This window comes from Onychostruthus taczanowskii, unplaced genomic scaffold (genome assembly GCF_017590055.1).
Source record: "Onychostruthus taczanowskii isolate IOZ18803 unplaced genomic scaffold, ASM1759005v1 scaffold87, whole genome shotgun sequence".
Lineage (NCBI taxonomy): Eukaryota > Metazoa > Chordata > Aves > Passeriformes > Passeridae > Onychostruthus > Onychostruthus taczanowskii.
In genome coordinates this window covers 2,659,350-2,685,593 of record NW_024506662.1, presented here as the reverse complement: position 1 = coordinate 2,685,593, position 26,244 = coordinate 2,659,350, and the positions used below count along the sequence as shown (strand labels likewise).

The window sequence follows — 26,244 nt, the reverse complement described above, 5'->3', positions numbered from 1 at the left end:
TGAGCTTCCTCCCCCCAGAAGCTGCTGTCAGAGTAGGGCTGAGCTGTCGGGACCTTGGTGAGCCCTGGGTCTCCAGAGAGCACGGTGGTGTCACAGCAATTGCCCCCATTCAGCACTTGTCCCCACTATAGGTCTGGCTCATAAAATACCTTATTTTTATATTTTTATATAAAATTGTTTATATTTCTTGAAAGTGGATTAAGTATTTTATATTTCAAGTGGGCTTTTTCATTTATTGCAGTGAACTAATTACAGAGTTAGTGGGGTATTTGGGCTCCACGGCCTTCTAGCCAGGTGATATTAATTGCTTGACTGAGCACCATGGTTCTTGTTGAGTGATGCTTAAATGGTCTACCCACAATCACCTGGTAATTCTTATCTACAGAGATACAGCCCAGTGATATACTCACTGAGCCATATAACTTTTCATTATTGCTCATAAATTTTGCCAGATTTTAGGTACTTGGTCTGGAATTTTCCTTCTGTAGTGTTTGCCTGAAGCAGTAAGTGTTCCTCTTTCCAGAAACAAGATCAAGAATCATGGATTGCTTTTCCTATATAGATTTTCAATTAATAAAATAATTATTACAAAACCAATGAGAAAATCTTCTGCTGTGGGATGTGGAGACTTGAAATTCAGGAGTGAATCCTCCATGAGTCATGGATATATTTTCATTCCTCTGCCCCCCACCTAGATATTTTCAGGTTATAATTTTTCCCTCAATATTTCAGTTGTTATGAGTTCCAAACAACTCTGTGCAGAGTTTGATCCCTAAATACTTTTCAGTTTTCTTCTGCTGTAGCTTTGCACTGCTGTAGCTTTGCACTGCTTCAGGGCTGTGATATTGAAGGAATTTGGGGAGATGCTGATAAATAGATACTAGAGACTCTGTGGAGTGTCTCTGTTACTGATAGTTCTCTTCCTTTTGGTGCCAAAAAGATTACTATGCAAATTGGACAGGAACTGGACATGAGGAAAGAGGATAGCTGTCCTGTATCATAGGAATAGGAAGCCAGTGGAATGGGACTGTGAGTAAATAGTGACTGCTGAGAACTGAAACAGGATTAAAAAAAGATTATTTAAATTTGAACAAGGAGGGAGATGAGGACTTGGAAGTGAAGAAGATGAGGGAAAAAGGAGGAAACAGAAAGGGAGGAAATTTGGGGCTGATCGGCTGTGAAGGATTGGCCCATCTCAGCTTTTGAGGTGAGTCTAGGAGAGATAGGAATAAAAGTGCAGTTGAGATGGAAGTAGAAGGAGTCAGTCCATACTGAAGGAACTGGGACAAGCTGGGCAAGGTGGACTGAATGTGAAGAGAGGATACTGTATTCTCTTTAGAACAGGAGATAGATCAGTTCTCATAACTAAAGAGAGTAAACAAATGTCATTCAAAAGAAAACCTGGAATAAAACTCATCATTCTAATGCAATCTAACTGCTGCAGGCTCAGTAAAGATGCAGGGTTTAAGACATTATTTTTTCCATAATCACCACCTTCACACTCTTCAGTTACACTGGCAATAATTACTCCTGTTCCTTGTTCCCCTCTGGGGCTCATAATTTTCTTTCCCTTTGCTTATAGCCTACTCTGCTCTGCAGGTACCAGCAATTCTTGTCTTTCAAACTGTCTTTTATTAATGTAGCTCAGAATTCAGAACAGTTGTTCATCGTCCATATCTTCTGTTACAAGAGCTGAAAAGAATTTGTGTTTATTGAGTTGGTCTTTTCTTTTTTCCTTAGCTGTAAAAATTATTCTTATGAAGTTATTACTGAGCATTACAAATGCCACTCTGCAAGAAATCGTTGTTCCTTCAAGTGCATTCAGTGTTGTTTGCAGGTTTGGTTTTGCACAGTGTTGACAACACAATGAGATTTTTCATGTTTTCTTGCTATTTTGTGAGATTGAATGGGAGAGGTTGGGATGATGATGATGATGGTTATTAATGTTATTATTATTTCTCTTGGGAATATATTAAAAGATAGAACAAGGATAAATGGAGCCTCGAGGGTGACTCATGTTTTTGTTTAGCTTGAACTAGGTCCAGCTTCTAGGAGGAACTGGATTTTAGGTGCATGTTTTTGCAAAGTGTTTTAAACTGAAGTTATAATTCCAGCAGTCTCAATGGCATGTGTTTGTTTTTATTTAGAAGCTTGTTTAAGGAATGTTTTTGGTGGGTGAATGCAAAACAAACACAACTATCTCAGTCTGGAGGCTGCAATTCTTTGGCATATTCAGTGTCAGCAAAAATCAGGTGGAAGAATGGTCTTAGGAGAATGGACTTGGTTATTTTTCTGATTTACTTTGTAAAGAATTGTCTTTATGCTCAGTTGCAGGTTGTGAAAGTGTGATTTCTTGCACTGTTTGCTTTCTACTTTGTAAATGTTTCTGAGCATTTGAAAGGTGCCTAAAGTTTTTTTTCAGCATGTGCCACTGCCTGCTTGTCTTTGATTAACACAAATTCAGGAAGTTCTTTTCTTCCAAACAACAAATTGTTATCATATTAATTGTCACCGTGTGTAACACTGTGACACCTTTATGCTGTAGCTTCTATAATGTTGTTCAAGGTGTGGGTCTAATTTTTTTTCTGTTGTAAATTATCAGTAAGTCTTGTCTATAACTTGACTTTTAGTTGGGGAAAAAAACCCCAAAAACACTACCAGCAAAAACAAAACACCAAAATCTAAACAAGAAAATTTGCTCTCAGGTGCAATGTGAACATTTTAGCTTGTGAATATTTTTTAGATTTGTCTGAAAAGCAATCAGTGACATTCATTTTATAAGTTGTTTGGGGAGTGAAGCAAAGTGAGGACTTAATTTTTTTTTGTTTTTTTTTTTAGGGGGTTTGTTCTTATATCTTAAAAACGTTCCCTGAGAAAATATTTCTAGACGTGTATTCATACAGTCATAACTTATGTTTTGAATACAATAGATAAGGATGGTATAAGAATCTAATAATGTCAGATATTTTTTAAATGTAGCTTGATGTGTATTTCTAATATCTGTACTTAATTGAAAAGAAATGTCAACATTTGAACCTCGTTTACAAGTTGAACAACAAATGTCCCTCTGGTAACTGAGAGCTTTTGTCCTACTCAGCTGTACCCTGGGAACATACACTCTTCCTGTATTTCAGTACACTTAGGAAAAGCCTGAGACAAAAAAGGCCAAGTTTACAATATGAGGAGTGTTTATTATGCTGCCTGCTTGGAAGGGTAGTTCCATCTGCATCATGACCTGAAAGAGCCAGGCAGAGCTGCGGTGGTGTGTACAGTGGTCACGACAGGGGTACACAGTGAACTGAGATGCATGTGAGGGAGGAATGGCAATGAAAGACATCAAATCTAAAAATGTGTTAACTATTTCAGGATTTCATTGGCCTTTGTTCTGTTGTAAAATCTAGGGGTTGTTTTCCAGCTCCAGTACAAGCATGCATCTTCCGCTTGAGAGCATTTCAGTAAAATTCTAAAAATTTAATATACGAAAGCTCAGAGCAAGTAAGATTCTCCTGTCTACGCTTGAGACATGAGAGGAATTTAACTACACAATTCTTACTAAAATTAAGAAGCATTGTAGAATTTGACTGATCTACAGCCTCATGAAATGTCGCTAGTGCAAATTTCACCATATCATGAGTGACTGTCGGGTTGCTGATTTTGAATGAAAAAGACTTGCAGAGTTAATGCTTGGAATACATCTCATGCAATGCATTTTGTACTAATCCTGGAATTTGTTTAATTGCAGGGATATAAAACCAGACAACATCTTGATGGATATGAATGGACATATTCGATTAGCAGATTTTGGTTCTTGTCTGAAACTGATGGAAGATGGAACGGTAAATTAGAAAGAATAATAAATTCCTAAATATTTTTTTTTTTCAGTCCATTGATAGCCACAAAATGTGTGCTAATAAAGGGAATAGGTGCCTTATGGCAAATGAAATGGAGCTGTAAATGGCATTGGTATATAACTGACTTTATTGAAAATTCAGCTGCAGACTGCTTGGATTTGCGGTATATTAAAAACTTCTTAGCATACAGTCAGCTCATGAATAAATAAAGGGAAGCTGTGCTGTCAATGCCAAGTAGGTGTTTATGAACTATGAATCTCTCAGTTTTAAGCTCTGAGCTTAAAATCTTTATTGAAAATGTAAGCTGTAGTATGAGCAGGATGAGATACTGAAATAGGATAATGTTCTTCTAGTACATTTAAATTTGTACATTAAGTGTGACTAGAATGTAATTCTGGTATGTTTAATCATGTCCCAGGGGATTACAAAGTATTTGACTTAATATATGTGATTACCAAATCTATAATTGCTTACTGGCTCTAGTCCTGACAATTGACAGTTTTGTCCTTTATCTGTTTTTAAATATTGATAATAGTTTAGCAAAAGTATATTATTGGGCTGCCTATTAATGCAGTGTCTTGGATGCTTAAGTATTTCTGTATGAATTTAGAAGCTTTTGCTTATGTTTAGTTCTTGTTACGACAAGAATGCTGGACTAAATTTATATATACATGGGCATAGTACCACAGTGTCTGTAATGATGAAAGTTGATTTTAATCCTGAAAATGTAACTTCCCCAGGTCCAATCTTCAGTAGCAGTTGGAACACCAGACTACATCTCTCCAGAAATCTTGCAGGCCATGGAAGATGGAAAAGGGAAGTATGGGCCCGAGTGTGACTGGTGGTCCCTGGGCGTTTGCATGTATGAAATGCTTTATGGAGAAACGCCCTTTTATGCTGAGTCCTTGGTGGAGACCTATGGGAAAATAATGAACCACAAAGTTAGTGCATTTTCTGTCTGTCTCTAAGCTAATTTTTAATAATGGGGTAACTTGAACACGTATTTAAAAATAAGTTTTTATGTACTAATTATGTTAAGTGTTCATAAATGTAGAACAAAAAATGTTTCCATGTAATAAGTTAATGGTTATGGATTGCAGATGACTTTGCTTTGGAATAAGGCTAAAATTTATAATCTGGGTTTGGAAACATAGATGTTAATTCACTCTGTGGAGTCTGTCTTGGCTACATTGCATCAGTCTTGTTGTGTTTCTTTTTTTCTGGTGTACCCATTCCTTGGCTTATGCAGAAGATTCTAAAATGTTATTCCACATGGAGCTAGCTGTAAGATTCAATAGCTGTAGTGAAAGAGATATGTAAATATAGGAGAAAAACTAGAAGACAAAATATCTTAATAGTTTCTATCCTCAGCAGAAGTCTTTTCCTTGAAACCTTACTGCGTGTATTTCAGAGCTGGAGTATTTGCACATTTCTTTTTTTAGATAATGATTTTCACTAAGACGGTATTTTTTTCTAACTTCTTCTTGGTAATAAACTATCTCCTCTTATTTTAATCTTTAAGGAGAGGTTTCAGTTTCCTGCTCAAGTGACAGATGTCTCTGAAAGTGCAAAGGACCTCATCCGAAGGCTCATTTGTAGCAGAGAGCATCGACTTGGACAAAATGGAATAGAAGACTTTAAGAACCATCCATTTTTTGCTGGGATTGATTGGGACAACATTAGGAACTGTGAAGCACCTTACATCCCAGAAGTCAGCAGCCCTACTGATACATCAAACTTTGATGTGGATGATGATTGCTTAAAAAACTCTGTAAGTATACAATTAACGTTTTGATGAATCAGCCTTTGTGGTATACTTTGTAACAAAATGTATGGAAAAGGCAGTTTATTTCGCTGTGTTCTGCATAAATAACAGTTAGGTGCTGCTTTGAAGAACTGAGAGGGGAATACTTTCATAGTTTGTAGGCTGGTCCTAAAATCATACTTGTGTAAGGATAACTTTTGTAAATTCATTGTAGCTTTACGTGTAGCTTTAGCTAATATACATCGGTTGCAGTAACAAGTTTAGTGTCCATGTCTTATAAAGAATAATGCATTTACATACAGATAGCTGCAAGACTATTTCTAGCAGAGCATTGCTAAGAATTAGTGTAAGTTTGCATATTGCATTTTATTGTATTTTATTGCTCTACTCTAATTGCTCATATTGGTATTTCATTCCCTTCAGTTCATTTCCACTAAACTTTTTCCAGCCTTTTCTCCAACTTGAGTTTTGAGACATGTAGGAGAAATATTACAGCTGTTTCTTAAGGAACAAGAAGATATTTTTGCCTTTCCTTAAAATGCTCTGCAACTTGATTTTACCAGACTTTCTGTTTCTATGCTTTTGAAAAGGAGCTTTGACAGATGATAGATGCCTTAGCATTGGAGGAATGCCTTGTGCTCTCTCCTTGGAAATATTTTTGGGTGTGTTTGTGTGTGTGTCTGTTGAAAGATGCAGAAACCTGCTGTTTACATGTGAGGTAAAGCATTTTCACCACTTTTGCTTTTGTTTTCTGAACTGCATGTGCATCTCAGTTTCACTCAGTTTTCTGACCATGTAGATAAGTGGCAACATGAGTTGATTTAGACAAGATGATCATTATTCGCATTCCCTTTTCTCTAGCTGCACATTAAAACATGGAAACCATTTTGACTAACATATTTTGTGGGTGTCAGTCTCTTCTCACAAGTAACAAGCCACAGGACAAGAGGAAATGGCCTCAGGTTGAGCCAGGGGAGGTTTAGTTTGGATATTTGGAAAAACTTCATTACTAAAAGGGCTGCCCAGGAAAGTGGTGGAGTCAGCTATCACTGGAGGTTTTTAGATGTGGTCCTTGGGAAAGTCATTTAGTGAGGGACCTGACAGTTAATGGCTGGACTCAACGATCTTGAGGTCTTTTCCAGTTTAAGTGGTCCTGTGATCTCTGGTTAAATCTCAGACCCCTTTTCCTTATGGGCAAATTAAGCAAATCAATGTAGCTGCATAGGATGACTTTCACTTCTTTGATTTAGTTTCCTCACTTACTTCTGATATTTCCACCTCCCTTCGCAACAGAAGTATTTTTATCTTAAAAATTGTTTATACCATCTTCAGATACCTGTTTGCATATTATTTTGTCCAGCAACAGCTATGAGGATGGAGTAGCTGGAGTGGATGCTGTATATGGCCGGTCTTTCTTTGTGAAGCTGAAATACCTTTTAGAGGTTGTTCACACATTTTAGTGTTGCCCATTCCACCACTCCTCCTTTTTAGAGCCCAGTCTCCCACCTGAGGTTTTCAAACTGTGCCAGTATAGTGTGAATGCTTTACCATTGTGAAGAAACAGGGACCTGCAGGTGAAGAAAGAAAGCTCCTCTGCTGAGTTACTGGACTCTCAGCTGAGAAAACCGAGTCCAATTCTTAATTTGCTTCAGACATTTGGGGGTGAAAAGCAATGCCCCTGAACTGTTAGAGAAAAGTGCCAGTTTCTAGAGCTTATTTTTCAGTTTCCTAATTTGAAACATCTGAAGGTTTTGTTCTAATATAAGGATGTTATTTTCTTGCCATTTCTTTTCACACCTAGTATCTCAGAACTGCTGAAAAAACCTAGCCTAAAGGCATTGCACGACTGAGAATATTTTACATTTTTGCTTTGACCAGTGGACATTGTATTTCATATTGCTTTGCCTCAAATTCCTTATATATAACTGGGAGGTATTTTTCCTCCATATTTCATACGTATCTTTTGAGGAAGTTCCACATACTCACTCTGCTATTATAGAAGTCAGCACCACAGATAAGCCCATGAGACCTTTTTTTTATTTTTTTTCAAAAATTCTTGGCAAGATTTGAATTGCATAGAGCAAATGAGGAAAACCCAATGCTGAAGATAAAAGACAGTGTTGAAAAGCCATGGTTGTTATTCTTCCTGAACTTTGAATGAGACCATAGTCCCATGGAAAAATTATATACATAAAAATGACATTTAAAAAGTATGTTGAGCATACGCACAAGCATAAAGGGCAGAACTGTGATATTCAGGCAGCCTAAGCTGTGCTGGGTTTTAACTTTTAACTGGTTTAGTAGCCTTATTGAGAGATTCAGTCATAATTTTCTCAGCATGGTTGTACCACTAAATTAACACAAGCAGCAGGAGATACACATCTTGATCTCTGCCAAACAAATCCTTTCACAGAACCTTACCTTATGACCAATAGATACAATATTTTAGAACAGTAACCTGTGTGCTGCCTAAGAATTGCCATGTGGGCTGTTAAAATCATGCAATTAAGCATTTGATATTTTTCAAGTTACCTGTGAAGACAGTTTTGAAATTTGAATCTATGAAAGGTGAAAACAAAATGTAAAGGAGAATTAGAATTTTACTTTTTTCTAACCATAGTAATCTGTAATAATTGATATTTATTATGATTTAGTGGAAAGTTAAGGTTTTGTAATTTCATCTTATCCTTAGTTTCCAAAATGCTCAACTTCATGAATTTACACAATCTAGCAATATCATTAGTGTTGATTGGGAACCCTTTTATAACAGAGTTATAAAGGTTTTGGTCAGCTAAGAGGACAAGGTTGTGATGTAATGTAGCTGACATCATCACTGGAAAGGTAATTTCAGATTTCTTTTGAATGCAGTCTTACTCCTTGTCCTTTCCTGCTGAGTTTTATATGAAAGAAATGTATAACTGGTTCCTTTCATTAATTTTTGTTTTGGTTTAGAAAGAAATTGTTACATACCTTTTCTGACAATTTGAAATATTTTATCACTTCCAGTGCAATAATCATCTTCTTGGGCGTTTTCTTTTGGTGACTGTTATGGCCTTCTCTAGTACAGCAACATAAGCCTTGCATCTTGGGGTTAAATATGAAGCTTTTAACAGAAAATTTAAGAATATTAAAACTTCAAATAGTCCAAATAAAATAAAAACAGGGTTATTTTAGCCTGAAGAGAAGTTCAAAGATTTGTCTTTGTTTGTAGTTCTTTGTCTGGCAAGAAAGAGGAGCAAAGAATGAAGAAATGGTCAAAGCACTAATGGGATTAGAACACTCTCTGGTATTATTTCTTTCTAGTAAATGCCTGCTGATTGTTCTCTCCAAATAGAGATGGCCCACTCAGAAGTGGGCTGTTAATTCTACAGGCAGGAGGCCCTGTTGACTGAATAGCAGAGAGGAGCATAGCAGGGAATGAAAGGTGTTGCACTTTGTGCTAAGTGCTTCTTGGAAAAAAGAAGGAATAAATTGGCATCTCATATGTGTAATTTTCTGCTTTCCTCCAACAATAGCCTATTTAATGAGAGAGGCATTTTTATGTCAGCATGCTCTGTTTTTGTATATGTTAAATGCTATTATAAATAGATGTAGTTGATGTTGTTTCATATTTGGGCTGTAGATAAGGATGACAGTGAGTATAGTCCATATGATACTATCACTAACACTTCTCTTATGGTTAAACTGGAAAATCTGTTTAAGTCCAGTAGGATACTGCTTACTCAACTGTCCTATTATTTTTCTAGGAAACAATGCCTCCACCATCCCACACTGCATTTTCTGGCCATCATTTACCATTTGTGGGTTTCACATACACAAGTAGCTGGTAAGTTAAGTGTTCAAAAATTGTATGCAGGCTAGTTACACAGTGTTCTAACTTTGTCTTTGAAATGTATTGAACAGATATCAAAGAATGTGGTTTGTTGAGGAAATTACCATAATCTAAAATGCTGTCTGTTCAAAAGAATGAGCTCTCTGCAGGTAAAGTTTACATACATGTAAAGGTCAGCACCTGTGCTCAGGGGAGTTTTGATGAGAAAGGTTGTTATTAATGAATATATAAAATTAACTCTCCGTTACAAAGTTAAGACTAGATGTGTGGACCCTGGCAGAACTTAGTTTGTTAGACATTAAAACCACTTTTATTTCTAGCCATTTGACATTTCTGTAAGTCTGAATAGAAATTTTGTAAAAATTACTTTATTTGATATCTGCTATTAATGTAGAATTTATGTCACTCATTTCCATTGCAAAATGAAACCAGGAAGTCCCTTGTATGCTCCTTGTTTATAGAGATAAATAAAGTGTTTACAACCATTGAAAAGACAGGCCTGTTTCTGCTGGGAAAGTGACTATGTCCTAGAATGTCCTAGACTTCAAAAGGATTATTTGCATAAGCAGTAGCATGTGTACATGAGTAGCCACAGCATTTCTGACATGTCCATGCCCTAGTTGTTATGAGATAATTTCATACCATTTTTAGTGATTGTTGTCTTTAAAGCATTTGTGATATTTGATTAACTATTCTCAAATGAACTATTACTGTAATTTTACTGTCTAGGCTTTTGCTTTTTGCTGTCTGGCTAACATAGAGTGTTCATAATGATTTTTAATCAGGAGTTCATCCACTTCTGTGTAACAAAAAATGCATTGAGGAGATCAGGCATGCTAGGTAAAAATTATTTCAATTTCCAATGAGCACATACAAACAAGGTATTCTTTGATGCTGTAATAAATGGCATTGTAATTAACAACTTAAACAAACTGTTTATTGGTTGATGTTTTTATAGCAGTGTTTTAAACCAGTCTGTTGTAAAATCCAATACTATTTATTTTTTTCCCCCAGTGTGCTTTCAGACCGCAGCTGTCTAAGACTGACAGCTGGACCACCCTCCATGGATCTTGATGCCAGCATTCAAAGAACTTTGGAGGATAGTTTAGCAACAGAAGCTTATGAGAGGAGAATAAGACGTCTAGAACAGGAAAAGCTTGAACTTAGCAGAAAACTGCAAGGTATAGTCATTAAAAAAAAAAATCATTCCATCACTTTTTAAACTTAGATTAACCTGTAGTTTTGTAAGGCACTGTGGAAAAAATTAGATATACCTCCTGGAATGCTTTCTAGCAGAAAAGAATTGTTTTTCATTATTTTGGTTGACAAATTAAATTTCTGTTACTCTTTATGCCTGAAATACACCATGTATGCAACTTCTTAGGCTTTGTTCTCACTGTACCTTGGCCACTATGGCATAAACATTTAGTTCTTAAAACTTCTAAGAACTTAGTTGGTCCAGCTGACAGTTATTGAAAAATTGGCACTTAATAGTTGGAAATTACAGATTGTAAAATGTCCAGTGAAGGATCTTTTGGCATGTCTTAATTTATCAGTAGTATCTCTTTGATCTCCTCAGATGTCAGACATGTTATTCATCCCTCTCTCTTCTATCTTTTTCTAGAGTCCACCCAGACAGTGCAGGCTCTGCAGTATTCAACAGTGGATGGCCCAATAACAGCAAGCAAAGATTTAGAAATTAAAAGTTTGAAAGAAGAAATTGAAAAGTTGAAGAAACAGGTAACAGGTATGTTGTAAATACTAATGTAAAAGCTGTAACAAGAAACTGTATTTTGTCAAGTTTTTTTTTTTTTTTTCTCTCCAATCGTAATGCTAGTTTTCCTTGACTTTATAAAAGTTTTCCAGTCTATTTTTACTTCTCACTCTCCCACTGTACCTCAACATTTTCTCCAAATTCAGTTTGAGTTTTCCAAGTGGCAAGGAGCAGTGCGTGAGTGAGGATACAATGGGCCATGAGGCTGCACTTCCAGCAGCAGAACTGATCAAAGAAAACTGCCACCAAAATAAGTCCTGCCTGCAGCTGCATGGCCCCTTCTCAGTCTGTGCATTCCCTGCACTCTCTCATGACTTTAATTAACTCAGTTAAACAAGGAAAATGCTGTTAGATAGTGAGAATTTAATCAACCTATGATCAGATAAATCAGCACAAGGTGGGCAATAGAAGCATATGGGAGAAGGAAGATGAGAGGGAGAAGAACCACCTTTCAGCTCTGCTGTCAGTGAGCTGTCATTCCTTTCAAAATTTAACATTTATTTTCTTTGCTTCTCAGAGTTCTTGAAGTTTTTATTAAAACTAAAGTTTTGGCTGTCAAGTACCTCAGTACTTCAAGTTGGAAAAGTGGTTTTGAAATCTGTGCAGCTAAAATGATTATCTTTTTAATTAATGTTATGCTGACTTTCATCAGGACTCTGACACTAGCCAAAAGGAAAGGTCTACTTAGCCCAGTGTATGTGTTCTACAGAGGCAACTGGAGACATTTAGGGAAAGATCCAGCCTCACTTATCCAGATTCTGACCAATTCATGTTTTGAGAACTTTGAGAGGGAGGGCTTACATTGCACCACCATATTGAATATAGCTATGAGTGAACCAGTTTGCTGTCTGTTTAGCTAATATTTTTTTACCCTGCTTTAAAGGCTAGTATTCAGTATTCTTGATTTGATATTCTGAGTTAAGTTAAAGGGAGTTTTCTCTCACAGTGATTCATAGCATAGGACTCCTGCTATACATCTCCATTATGCTGTCTTTAAAATAGGATCTTGAGAGCAAAGACATCTCAAAAAAAGGAAGAAACGAAGTGCAGCAAAGTTTTTTTATATTTAGGAAAGTTAACAAGAGACTGTTAGGTATCACGTCTGGAGCCAGAGAGACAGGGAGAAAAACCCAATTAATCTTAGAGGAAAGTGTCTGCGTTTTGTGTTAAAAATCAGTCACAAGCAGTGGTAGATACATCTCTATTATATGTCCTTATCTTGCCTGGGGCAAGAGAAAAACAAACAGGCAGAAATATTGGAGGAAACTACAAAAAACATTGCTTCTGGTTTGTATTTGTGACAAGACTTCATTCAATTCCTGAAAGTGTCAGGAATGCCAGCAGTGACACCCACAGAAAGAGTAACTTGAACTCAGCTTGCAGACACTTGAGTGGATGTGTTTGGACTCTGCAGCTGCCTTGTGGGGCAGGAAGAGCAATGTGTGAGCTGCAGAGTGCAGCACATAGATTACAGCCTGTTAAAATTGTGTAGTTTGAAAAAAGCCTGTTACAGATACACAGTTGGACAGCTGCTGTGGCGTGATGCAGCAGTTTTGCATTGTACCATAGGCATTATTTTTGGATAGGAACATGGCTTAGGCAGCTCAGGGAGGATCACTCTGCTTTGAGTGATGCCATGTTGGCACTATATCAGGACAAAGGCTTTTGTGAAATTTTGCTCCAGCCAAATGTCCCTCCTCTTGCTGCTGTTTTGAGGATAAAGACAACATGATCAGAAATCCCTTCTCTGCAACAATCCTTAGATCAGGTTTTGAGTCATAGGGACCACTGAAAAGTGACGTTTACAAGAACAGTTTTTCATTGAGACCAGTCATTCACAGAAAAACATCAGAATCATCTTTAAATTGTATTTTATTCTTTACTATTGAGCTGTAGCTTAGTTCACTGCTGAAAGTATCACTCACTTCCTTTGGTAATGAAAAAAAAATAGTAAAGGTATGGAAACATTCCCCAACACATCTGCTATCCCTTTTGAAATTGAAAAGAAGACAAAGTCTGGTGAAGGTGGTCAGTACTGAGAAGTATTGAAGTATTCTTAAAGTAATTTTCTGCTTCACACCACATACATATTTGTGTATTTGTTCCTAGACAGAATGTGTACTTTTGGAGTTTGATTTGGAAGTGAATAATGGGATCAGATGAGGAGGATGTAGAGCTGCCTTAACCCATCCCCAGTCACTGCACAACTTTGCCAGTATATATTTGAATGCTGTGTCTGATCCAGCCATTTGTCAGAAAAGACTAATTTGTGCCTTAAGCTGTAGCTAATACTAGCAAATTTATAAAATAAAAAGAGAATTTTCTGTTTTACTTGATTTTTATGGAGGTTCTGAGATAGATTTTAGAACTATATTAATGGCAGAATACAGAAACAAACCAAGTGATGGCCATGTCTGAATGCTTCCAAATATAAGGGAGCTAGTTCCAGGTTTTCTGGACAGCCTTTAAAAGATCTGATGAACTTTAAGAAGGTTCACTTCAGGTGCAGAGATGAACTTTTTATGCTTTGGGCTCATCTCTTGAGTTACTAAACGTAATAATATATTACAGCGAGTGTTTGCATATATTATCTAAAATGTTAGTTACAGCTAGGGTGATTAAATGGAAAATTACCATTTATGACACGTGTGTCACACCTAGCTTTTTGTTACATTCTTTAACCTGTTTTACTGCCTTTTCTGAAGCTGTAAGAGTAAACACCTGCTTAAAAAGGTAATAAAGAATGAGCTCAAAATTGTGTCAAATTCAGGAGTGTCACCGGGAGGGCTTAGAAAAATACATTTTTCTTGTCTATCTGGTTTTCCAGGAAATGACAAGCTAACATATGCTTTCAATTTTTGAGGTCAAAGTTATAATTTTTGTTCGCTAAGTTACATAGGAGAAAACTTTGAGGAATCTTTAATATTGCCAAATATGTAAAGGGCAGCAATGCAAGAGGAAAACAGAGCTGTGGAACAAAGTAGTTCATGCACAGAAGAGAGATTTATCTTGGCTCAGCAGAGCCATATATAAACTTTCTTTTCACTGGTGACTTCAGAGTAGACTACATAAGGAAGGCAGTTAATAATTTCTGGCTTTGAGCTGCATCTCTTATTTAAGTGCATTCTTTTAAATTTTTAAACAAGAGTGAGTGAATTAAAACAATAGTGAATATTTTTCTGGCTATAAGAAAATGGTATTAATTTGCTTATAAAATTCTTGTGTTTCAGAAATTAACCCTCTTAAAAATGTATGTGTTTTTATATTTGATTTCTCCAAGAGCCAGTCTCTTAGGGTTACATTTATGAAATTGTAGTTAAAGGCTGTTATTAAGAATATAGATGGCTTCCTGTTCTTTGGGTAAATACAAGTGGTCTGAAGACCTGCCCACAACTGAAATAAAAGAAAACATGTCCAGTGATTTCATAGAACTTGGAATTAACTTACTTTCTTATAGATCTTGCTTTAAAGTCTTGTTTTTTAAGTAAAGGCTACGAGGCAAAAAAAACCAAAAACCACTCACTAGTTAGAAAATTTCAGTTGCCATATTTTATGAGTTTCAGGGGGTTTTTTTTGTAGAATTTGAGGGTATTTATATGGCATTATTTAACTGTGCCATAGAAATATACTGTCACTGTGTAACTGACTGTTGGTAAGAAACTGGCTGCAATAGTTCTCCCTTATTTATAGTAGTAATAAAGCAGATCACATAAAAAGAAGTGGTTTTCGCACTAGAAATAAGTAAAATCAGCTGAAGTTAATTTTAAGAGTACTGACAGGAGAACACTTGCCAGCTCTTGAGTGACCCATTATTTTTACTGTTTCTTTTTGGGGGAAATTGGGAAGAGGAGGGTGACTGTTTATAATTGCAGTGTAATAAGAGATGTATTGTATATTACATCACAGCACATAAAAGTCAAATGTATAAGTTGTGTTAAAGCATACATTACAGAATTATGTGTAGAGCACAGTCAATATAACGTGAGAAGACAATTTATTATCATTTTTGTGTTGTATTCTAGCAAGCTGAGACCTTTCATTCTGTTTCCTTAAAAGCAGATAATGGCAGCTGAAACAACCTGCTCCCTTTTCTAAACCAGATAAGAATTGCCTTATTTTGTGACGAAATGGAAACCAGCAAAAATATCGAAGGGGCTTCAAGCAGCTAGGCTATGCTGTTGTAGAATTATGATTTTTTTCCCTTAGAATGTTTAGAGTTCTGCTGCTTTTTCTAGAATCTGGCCAGCTAGAGCAGCAGCTCGAGGAGGCCAGCACTGCAAGGCGGGAATTGGATGATGCCTCCAGACAAATAAAGGCTTTTGAGAAGCAAGTCAGAACGCTGAAGCAAGAGAGAGAAGATCTTAATAAGGTAAAATCATTTTGTCAGCAATTGTTCTAAACCCTCAAGACTATTTTATTTTTGTTCATTTTGCTTGTAATAACTTTCAAGTGTAAAACTAATGAGCAGATAACAAGTGTGTAGCATGACCTACTTAGCTTTCTGCCTTTTTTTTGGTTGAAGAAAAGGACATTATTTAACACATTGTCTGTATGACTGCTGGGTGCTCCCTAAGTGATTGCTTCCAGATAGTGAACAACTCCATAATCCAAATTGCATGGTGGCTGCAAAAAAGGTTTTATAGCTTCACATTTAGGTGATAATGATAGGGGTTAGAAGACAGAGTAGAGAAGAACTATTCCAGACAATTTAATCTGAAGTATGGGTGAGACTTTAATAGTGAAAAAAATGTTAAGAATATGGTATTAAGGCTGTGTCACAGAAGTATTTCCAGAGGGAGATGTGAAAAATTGCTCAAGTATGAAAATTGAAAAGTAATTTCAAATAACTACGGCTAAAGAATACTGGATTTTATTTCTTCTTCTCTATCTCCCTGATCCCTCATTTTCTTATTTATAACATACTGTCCTTCATGGCTCTTTTTTGTATTCATTATTAAACCAACCTGTAATCAGGTGTGAAATACATAAAACCTGTTTTTCATTGTGATTATATTGGCACAGTACTTTAGAGTCCACACTAAAGTCGATGTGCCAGCTGTGTTTAACACTGTTTCTTCTGACCCTTAAAGCTCTTAAAATTTTGAAAGCTGCCAATTTGTCCCAGAAAGGCAATCTCTCTTCTAAACCAACTCTTAGTGATTAGGACCTCTTTTTAAGAACCATAGAAACATGTTTAGATTTACATGGACGTCAGCAGTGACAAATATTAATTCTTCCAGTTGGTGGGCTTTTTTTTTTAATCCTGAAATTTACTTTTCCTTGCTTCTTTTTTATGCTCTGATTTGACTGAACATTATAGAGATATTTAAACTGTTGTGCTCCCTCATTGGTAGTGGGGTGGCACAATCACAGCAAGCTTTGTGAAGGTATTGTGGTGTGGAGTTATCACTGCACTGGCAGTGTTAATTCATGCTGTTTCTTTGAAAAGGATAGTTATCATATATTGCTTTTATTCATTGCAGTGTTTTATTGCCTGAAACTTTCTCTGATATTTGATATTAAGGTACAATGTAAATAAAAGGTACAGGAAATAATATTTGCCAGGCCAGTTTTCTAAAGCTTCTTGAGTAAAAATTTTCATAGAGCAGAGTTTTCCATTCAGTTTTAACCATTTAGCACTTGAGATTCTTGTAATTTATTTAAGTAAGTCTAAAAAAACAATGCTAATGACATTTTTTGCTTTAAGAAAGCAAGGTATTTTTGTATTGTAATGCAAGTGCTTGAACACCATTTTGTTTACCTGTAATAATGGAGCAGATTCGTACTTGGTTTACATTTATGCAGTTTTGTTAACTCTAGTAGTGTAAAACATGCCTCTCCTTATTTATAGAGGCATGCAATCTGTATTGTAGATGCATTCATGAAATCAGAGAGAATATGTGGTTTCTGTTCACTCTGGAGAAGGTGTTCGATGCTCATCCAAAGACAGAACTGGCCTTGTAGCTTTCTAGGTTTATTACTTAATTCTTTTTTTAAACTGTAGGAACTGGCAGAGTCTAGTGACAGATTAAAATCCCAAGCCAAAGAGCTGAAAGATGCACACAGCCAGCGGAAATTGGCAATGCAGGAATTCTCAGAGATGAACGAGCGGCTGACAGACTTGCACTCTCAAAAACAAAAGCTTGCCCGCCAGCTCCGAGATAAGGAGGAAGAAATGGAAGTGGTGATGCAAAAAGTAGAAAGTTTAAGGCAAGAGTTACGCAGAACAGAGAGACTTAAAAAAGAAGTAAGTGGTGAGAAGACTGTTTAGACTCTATGAAATAAGTTATATGTAAGGTTTTCTGAGTACTTTTTTAAATTTGTAAATCTTTAACCTTTTGTCTGTTGTTTCAAACAGTACCAATTTTGTTTTCTAAGACTTTGAAGTGTTCAGTTTGGTGCTGAATTTTTCTCTGTTATATTGAAAACCATCCATAGATTTTGAAAAAAAAACATGCAGAATCCTATCTATTAAAAACGTATGTACTTTTGTAGCTGGAAGTCCAAGCTGAAGCTGCAGCTGCTGAGGCATCCAAAGACAGGAAATTGCGAGAGAGGAGTGAACAGTACTCTAAACAGTTGGAAAGTGAAGTAGAAGGGCTAAAGGTTAGTCTGTTTTGATATTAACACCTGCAAACGTACTAGTCAACTAGGACTTGGATCTGTTTGATTGCTTTCAGATGTAGGACAAAAGGGTTTTGTCAGTCTGTCACTTCAGTTGGTGCTGAATGTTAACACAGGCATGCATTGCATTATTGCCCAGAAAAATTAACATTTGCCTGATGTGCTGTTTCTTAACAATCTACCTTGTCTTGCCACGTTGCTTCCATTAATGCTTTGCTTAACTTTACCTGTTAAAAGCTTTTTTATTTTAGCGTGGGATGGTTGAATATTTGAAGATAAACCTGCAATCTAGGCTGGTTTCTGTAGAGGTGCTCTGTCTGCTGTGTTGTTCCTCATGTTTGCTGCGCAATGGATGTCAACTGATGGAACCATACAGGGACAGTTTTAGCACATTCTGCCTCTCAGCCAGAGGATGAGGCATTTTTACCCAAGAACAGCATTGAGCGTGAAGACTTTGTATTGATGAGATTGCTCATACGTGCATGTCATTTTAAAAGAAGAAATTTAAGGCAGCAAAGAATGCTGTTATTTTATTCTGTGATTTAGTTTTTGTGCAGTGCTCTAGAGAAGGCAGGCTTTCTCAAAAATTGAATAGAAAGTTTTTAATTTATTTATGCGTGTTGCTGTTCATTCACAGCAAAATCCTGTTCCAAATGTTTCATGCAGTAGGGTAATTCTAAACTTTTTGGGCAAAACGTCCTAATTTTATAGAGATTAGTCCTAATCTGGTCTTAATTTAAATAAGCAACCAAGTCTTTTTTCATTAGAATTCCCTGGGACATTCATCAACATTAAGTTATGGCACAGAAAATTTGATGGTTTTATGCAAACATTCTTCTATTTGGTCTTCCTCTGCTAAAAGAAAATAAGGAAATTCATTCAATATTAAGTTTGGATTAATGAAGTTTCTACTGCTGTGAATTCAGATTGTTATCTGAAAATTAACATGTGTTTCTTCTGCTTCCATGAATCTTCCCCAGCAGCAGAGAGTTTGTATGACAGTTTAAGAGGCGAGAAGAATTTATGGGAGATCTGTTGAGAATAAATGATATACTGATTTATAACAGCAGGGCAAGTTTATCAGAAGTGGAAAAGGGAATTTTAGGTTTCTTGGTGATATTTTACAATTCAGTAAGCACACTTTGGATCACAAGTGTTGTTGTGATGCTGCACTGTCCATTCAGTTAAAGCTCTGCATGGCTCCTTAATTAAATTCAGGAATCTCTCTTACACAAAAGTATTTAAAGAACGGAAGGTTTCTCCAAATGAGGAGAATAGAAGAGACCATAAATGATGGAAGGTTAAGTGTAAACAGGATGTTGAAAGTTAAACAAAGAGAATTTAGGAAGCGTTTTGCAGAGGATGCTCAGAGTGATTGTGGAGAGTTCTTGAAATCCAAAGCAGAAAACCTCAGGAAACTCATGGGGCTGCTTGGGGATGGAAAAGGCAATCTCTGGGCTAATAGAGCTGTGGCATAAAATGCTCCACAAGTCCTCAGTGTGTCAGACTTCACTGCTGAAGGAGGGGAGGTTGCCACCCAGTGTGTTCTTTGCAGCAGGATGGGCAGATGAGCAGGATTTGTCTGGGATGATTGCAGGGAGCAGGAGAGCTGGCAGGGGAAGTCACCTGAGTGAGTTCTGAGGGAACTTCAGTGAGAAGAGAGCTGCTGGCCAAGATGTGAAGCCCTTATTACAGGCAGCCCACTGTGCCACTGTAACTCGTTCAGATCATCTGGGAGGTGCAGAGGGCTGGGTGCAGCTTCCTCAGGAAAGGAGCAGAGGCTGTGGTAAAGTTCATGGATGAAGCAGAGCCTGTTGGGAAGAAGGCAGTGTGCCTTGTCTGTCCTTCTGTGCAGCACTGACCTGCTGGGGTTCTGCAAACTTGTCAGTCAAGTGTGTGGACAGAGGGGATCCTGTGGATGTCATGTATTCACATTTTCAGTAAAATCATGCTCAGTGTTAGTCAGCAGTGTGCCCTGTTAGCTGAGAGGGATGCATTAAACAGCAGCTGTCAGTGTGCCAGTAGGTGCATTATGTCTCAGTTGCACCATTTGTCCATTTGAAATAGGCATGTAGGAAAACATCTATATGGAATATGTGCTTACATCAATTAAAAATGTATTCTCTGTTTATCTCTCTAGTTCTCTAAGCCATTGTCCAATACCACTGGGCTTTCCCTTCTACTTCACCATCTCTTTTATGACTGCAATAGTATCTTTTCCTTGTGGTAAAAAATGTGCAATTCCACTAAAACATTTTATCTACCTGCTAGAGGGTGTTGCAAAGCCTAAACTTTTTCTGTGCTCCATTACCCTGTATGTGTGAACAATTTAGGATGTTGGGCAGTAACAAACAAGTTCCACAGTGCCTGTGCATGAAAAAAACTCCTATGCTGCTTTTTTAAAAAAAAATCTTGTGTGAACAATTTAGGATGTTGGGCAGTAACAAAGTTCCACAGTGCCTGTGCATGAAAGAAAACTCCTATGCTGCTTTAAAAAAAAAAAATCTGTCTTTCTCCAAAGCATCTCCTGTTAGGATGGTATTTTCCTTCTCCAGTTTAGCGTTCTGCATCCTAAGGGCAGAGTTTTACTCTTAGATAAAACCAGATGGTTGTTTTGATGAGTTGGAGAAAACAGTGCAGTAGCAGCACATCTCTGCCTCATACATGGAGGGGGTTTTGCAGTTTTTTTGCTGACACAAACAGCAAGGCCCAGCTTTCTCACAGAATTTGTCATGGTACAAATTCAGTTCATCAGAATGTTCTACAATGACATTTAGCTCTTAAAGCCTGCTCATACATCAGGAAAAGAAAATTACCCAAAGCCATGCTAAATTAAGGGTGACTGAGAGGTTTTTAACATCTCATGCTAAGAATGGAGGTATAATTAACAAAATACATTCAATCCTCTGGAAGGTGTGACAAAATCACCATAAAGAAGTAGTTTTGCACTTTCTCAAAACAGTATTTCTTTTCCTTAGAACACCTTTCATGGCACATTTTAAAAACCAGAAGAAATTCCAAACCAAATTGTCCATATGTTGACATTAAAAAGTCATTTCCATACTTGGATTTCAGTGCATGTCATGCCTCTATCTCATTTTGAACCTGATCTTGCTCCTCCTCTATGTTATGGCAGGACATTGAGTTTAGTGAGGGCAGCATTTGGTGCAAATGTTTATGTATCCTGAATCAGTGTGTAAAGACTATTGAAATGCCAGAAGACCTCACTAAGAGAGCTATGAAACTGCAAAAATGAAGTAATTACTCTTATTGCTTAAAGCTTGTTTATCCTATTAATCCGCTGTGATAGAACTGGTCAGTTTAAGTAAAATAGGTCAGGTTTCCCTCCTGACTGATGCAATCCATATAGTATTTCTGTAGCTAGACTTCAGCCTTCAGTTAAGCCTCTGCTTGTCTTAGTATAGTTTTTCCAGAAATTATTTGTCCTTAAGAATATATTATTGTCCTAGTCCTTATTTTGCATCTCTGAAAGTCACTTCAACTTGTTGCTGTCAGCTGTGTGAATGGAAGCATCAAAGTCTTTAATTCTGTGGTCACTTTCTGACTGCATTTAAGGAGAGTCAGAATGTGACCAGAGGCATTTAATGATCAAATTTTCAGTGGTTTGAAAACTATTACTGGGCTTAAATAACAAAATAATGGTGTAATTCCAATTTATGCTCTTAAGAAATTTTGAAAAAAATTGAAATAGATGTGTTTAACTCCTGGCTTTAATGGGGTATTTCTAAACAAAGGCTTTGGAATATTGAGTTGTTATTAAGTATCATTTTCAACATTCTTGACTGTTAATTTGGGACTGTTTATTTTAGCAAAAACAGGTTGGTCGCTCACCTGGGGTAAGCAGTATAGAACACCAGCAAGAGATCACTAAATTAAAGGCAGACCTGGAAAAGAAGAGTGTTTTCTATGAAGAGGAGCTATCTAAACGTGAAATGATGCATGCTAATGAAATAAAAAGTCTGAAGAAAGAACTGCGGGATGCAGAGAGCCAGCAGCTTGCCCTCAAGAAGGAGATCATGGTTTTGAAAGACAAGTTAGAGAAAACCAGAAGAGAAAAGTGAGTATTGTATGAAAGTTACCTTTTCTTAACCCTTTGAAGTTTCCTAGTGTTGTTCCAAACACTCTGTCACTTGCTTAAGTGTAATGCAGATTGTTGCATTTTGGCTGAGCTGATACGAGGGTTAAAACCAGTCACCTTCAAAAGCAGAACAGAACAAAAAACTCCACATCCTTCTACTGAAACAGCCTGAAACAGTTAATTTTGCACCAGAACTGTTTTAGTGGCTGACCATTCTGACCATTCTGTAACTTGAGTTACAGAGTTGCAGCTCGGGGTAAGTTGACCCCTGAAGCTTATGTTGCACTTTAAAACAGTTTTTCGACATTCTTCTTTTATTTGGTATTTTCAACTTTTGATGCAAAACTTATGTGTTAGAGATCAAGTATTGTTTACATTTCTGCTAGCACAGGAACAGTCACTTAATGTGAGCTGAGGCTAATCCATGCTGGGTTCCATCCAGTGTTAACATCAGTCAGCAGACTACTGTGGGCGTAAGCTGCTTTATCTCTCCTGACATGGTAATTTGTCAGACCTGCTTTTTTCTCTCCCACATGGTGGAGCTTATAACTGGCCTTGAGATTGTTCCTTGAGGCATTCATCAATAAAAGCAAGTTTTTCTGTTGGATGGTGTAGTAGTGGGAATAAGTTATAAATTGAACATGCTCATGTTCATTCATAAAAAATTCACAATGCTTCATAGACACTAATACAGATGAGTCTTTTTGCTGCTGTAGCAAGATGGCAGATGAGTGAAACCACAGAGGAGTCCCTGCTGAGAGCTTAGCCAAACTATAACAAGACCTTTAAATATAAGTAGTAAACGAAATACAATATTTTCCAAAAAGTTTATGCAAATAGAGATGGAAACACTGTACCTCTACAGTGAATTGTATTCTGCAGGGAACATAGATCATACAGCTTAGAATGCAGTGCATGAACTGTTTCTTCCTAGCATGCAGCTGTTCAATAGGCTGGACCTACTAACAGCACAGGAGTTTTCTGCTTTGATCTCAGTGGAGAGGTGAAACCTGCCTCAGCAGCATGTTTTCATTGTGACATTACTTAATGGCCATACTGACCAATGAGTTACAAATGCACAAAAGGCTGTTCTGTCTTGTGACATATAAAGGTGATGGTATAGCACTCTTTTAAAAGTCCAGCAGTGTTTCAGAAGGAGGAATATTAAATAAAGAATCATGAATACTGCTTTCTGCAGGTTAAACTGTTTGTGAGGATCATACCTCTAAGCAGTGACCAAATGAAAAACTCCTTCTTTCACAATTCTGATGTTGCACAGCTGCAGGCATTCTAACTAATGTGCATTCTAGCTAGTCCATAAACTCTCCTTCAGTCTGGTCTCTATAAATAAAAAAAGAGCTGGGTACAAATCTTCAGTGGGTGCTGTCATAACCATGTGTTTCTGTATGTGGTTCAAGTGTTTGTGCAAGAGAAGGTTTTGAAGTGTGAGCAGAAATGTGTCACCTCACCAGTATGCGACACTTGGCTCCTGGTGGCAAGGGCTGCAGCACCGTGCTCAGTCTGGTGTCCAAGCACACGATCAGTGCTTGGGGAGGGCCTGGTCTCACCTGGCTTTTGTTAAACAAATCTGCAGAATCTCGTGCCAGCATTAGAACTCCACAGAAAGGCAGAAGCCCACTGCTCAAGTTATGCTATGGTTTGACTTCTGCAGTTTAGAAGGGAAGCTTAAGCATTAGGAATGCAGGAATTGCTGTTGCTACTCAATATTTGGTAGTTTTCCTTAAAAGAACATAGGTTTTCTGTTTCTGCTTATCCATGTTGGTGTTAGCTTTTGTAGTCTGGCATGAAAAGCTTTTTGTGAGTCTTCCAGTAGAGAGGTGTTGAATGTAAGCACTGAAAAGGAAGCACCTGGAGGCTTTGTGCTGAAATAAGTGGAATTATTTCAACAATAGGCTTGGGGTGGGTGTGGAGTTGGAGTGTGCCTTACACAGTTTGGCAAAAATATTTTAGTAGTCTAAAAATAATCTTCAGTGCATATTAAAAAAGATCTTGGTAAGAGGATGTGGTTGTATTACTGTGTAAGATGAGTGAATTGCATAGGTTATTCTAAGCAAGGATCAGTAAGAGCTTTGACAAAATCTATATGTCAATTTTTTGTGTAACTTGTATATTGGCGGTTTCTGTTTTGCATTTTTAAAATAGATTTTTTTCTTTGTTTCCTTCAATTTTATGCTTTCTAACTTTTGCTATTTCCAAAGCACAAGTCTTCAAGGGAGATTACCTTCCTGTACAAAATGATTGCATTTTGCTGAAGTATAAACTGCATGCTATTAAAGTTGAAGCAGAGGAGCATAGTTATCAGGCCAGTGATCTGTGTAGCACTGAATTCCATTTCTTAGAATTGTCATTAAAAAGTATTTCAGAAGATGCAAGAAACTGTGTAAAATAAATCACATTTGTAGAAACTTCTTTTAGGCCCGTCACTTCATGATGGATTTATAAAGCAGAGAGCTTTATGGAACAGCATTTGCTGGTTTTAAATGGTGTGATATAAAGAAGCCTGGGGGCTGGTGTTTGTTTCAGGTCTATTTTTCTTGGTTTCAAAGCAGTAAGATAAAATATTTGGTCACTTTGTACAGATGCAATAAAGAGCTGGAGTGACAAAGTGATACCATAAAGCAGTATTTCACATTGCTTGCATGTGGTTTGCTGCAGTTTCACTGATAAAAAGAAAGCTGGGTTGTGTATATTTTCTTAACTTGAAGAGGAGACACATAGCTAAACGTTAGATGAGAGAGGAAGTTTGATGGGAGAGGAGGATGCCAGGCTTCAAAGCAAAAGCATTATTTTGGTCTTGCTGCCTGTCCAAGGTACATCCATGGAGTCTGTCACAGTTCTGTTGTTTGCTGAGTCGCTGTTTGGGTCTGATGGATTATACCCACATTCTCCTCTCTTTCAAATTTATCTTCATTTCTGTATTATAGCAGTCTGACATACTGGGGTGATCACAATCATCAGCTGAATTAAGAATGTAAAATACAGAAAATTACAAACATGTTGGGCTCTTTCACTAATCCACAGCATCCTTAATCCACTACCATTTATGGCTGCTTTGAGCCATAAAGCCTTAAAGGAATACATTTAAGACAAATACTGAAAACAATTCCCAAACAAACCAGTGAAAGCTGTGTAAAAGAAATTCATTAAAAGTTAGTTTGTCTGCAAAATTAGCTTTGAATCTACGCCTTGAAAACAGAAGCAAGAGCTGTTATTAATTCCTATGACAGCCAGTGCTTTAATCTCTTCCTGCCTTTTCCCTATACTGCTCATCATATGCATGGAATCTGTTGATATAGAAAAGGAGTGGTGGTGAATTTCAAACTTGGCATTTAAACAGTGAGATAGTATGTAACTTTACTAGGATGAAGTGTTAGGTTTCAAAGGACTCCTGGCAACGTAGAATTTCACCATAAGTCTGACATGTTGTACTAGATTTCAAAGAGTGGTTGAAGCACTAAATGAATTTCAAATTAAGAGTAGGAAATTCAAAGCAGCATTGCTCTTAACTGGGTTCACTGTAACCACTGGTATTTCTCATCTTTGGAGAGTGTTCTCTCAGGCAAAGCTGTAGTAGTTTTGTGTCTCAGAAAAAGAAGCAAGAATGTAATTTACGTTTGCATTGTGTAAAATTCTGATCGGTATCTAGGAAAAAAATTGCACTGCTCAAGACAGGGTTTCCCCTGGATTTTAATTTTGCAGAGTTAACCTTTAATACTGGGCACTTTTTCAAGTCTTTTCAGACTGGACAGTGCTATTTGCTGAGTGGATATTTTCTGTATCTGTGGCATTTATAGTATAGTATAGCATAGTATCAACCTACTGATGAACTTTGTGCCAGTGACCTGAATAGTTGGTAAAAAGGTGATACAAGATGTAAGGCTAGTGAGTCTGAAAACAGTAGATGCAAGGTGGGAATTACACATCTAAAACATTGCTGTGCACCACTTGAAGGAAATTCCATGGGTTTTTTGGCAAACAGAGGGCCTGCAGCTTTGTTTGTTTTCAGGTTCTCACATTCATTGTGCAAGATCAAAGTTGATATTAAGCAGAATCAGCCAGGGGTTCTCCTCTACTGGATGACATCCATGGGAGAAGGGAAGGTTTGGGGGAGACAGCTGCTGTGAGACTTTCTCAGAAAGAATGGTCTGAACTTGCTGTAGAGTCTGGTGATGTTAGGAATGTGGAAGTTATCCATCCACTTTTTGCTCATAGTGAGTATATGATACCTGAAGTAGCAGTTCACATACGACTTCTGGGCTGTTCTAAATTGCCCAAAGA

At 37.1% G+C, this 26,244-nt stretch overlaps 1 protein-coding gene across 9 annotated transcripts in view; it reads left to right on the top strand.

The window, feature by feature from the left end:
• Nucleotides 1-26,244, top strand: part of CDC42BPA (CDC42 binding protein kinase alpha) — a 183,156-nt gene that overhangs the window by 99,788 nt on the left and 57,124 nt on the right. For 6 of the 9 annotated variants that reach the window (XM_041425099.1, XM_041425098.1, XM_041425100.1 and 3 more), the window contains exons 7-16: nt 3,743-3,836; nt 4,592-4,792; nt 5,374-5,622; nt 9,363-9,442; nt 10,463-10,629; nt 11,073-11,195; nt 15,458-15,591; nt 17,227-17,469; nt 17,718-17,828; nt 21,677-21,924. In XM_041425099.1, the coding sequence (XP_041281033.1) occupies nt 3,743-3,836; nt 4,592-4,792; nt 5,374-5,622; nt 9,363-9,442; nt 10,463-10,629; nt 11,073-11,195; nt 15,458-15,591; nt 17,227-17,469; nt 17,718-17,828; nt 21,677-21,924 (1,650 nt within the window). The remainder of the gene's footprint in view (nt 1-3,742; nt 3,837-4,591; nt 4,793-5,373; nt 5,623-9,362; nt 9,443-10,462; nt 10,630-11,072; nt 11,196-15,457; nt 15,592-17,226; nt 17,470-17,717; nt 17,829-21,676; nt 21,925-26,244) is intronic. The other 3 variants (XM_041425104.1, XM_041425108.1, XM_041425105.1) reach the window with 2 other exon arrangements.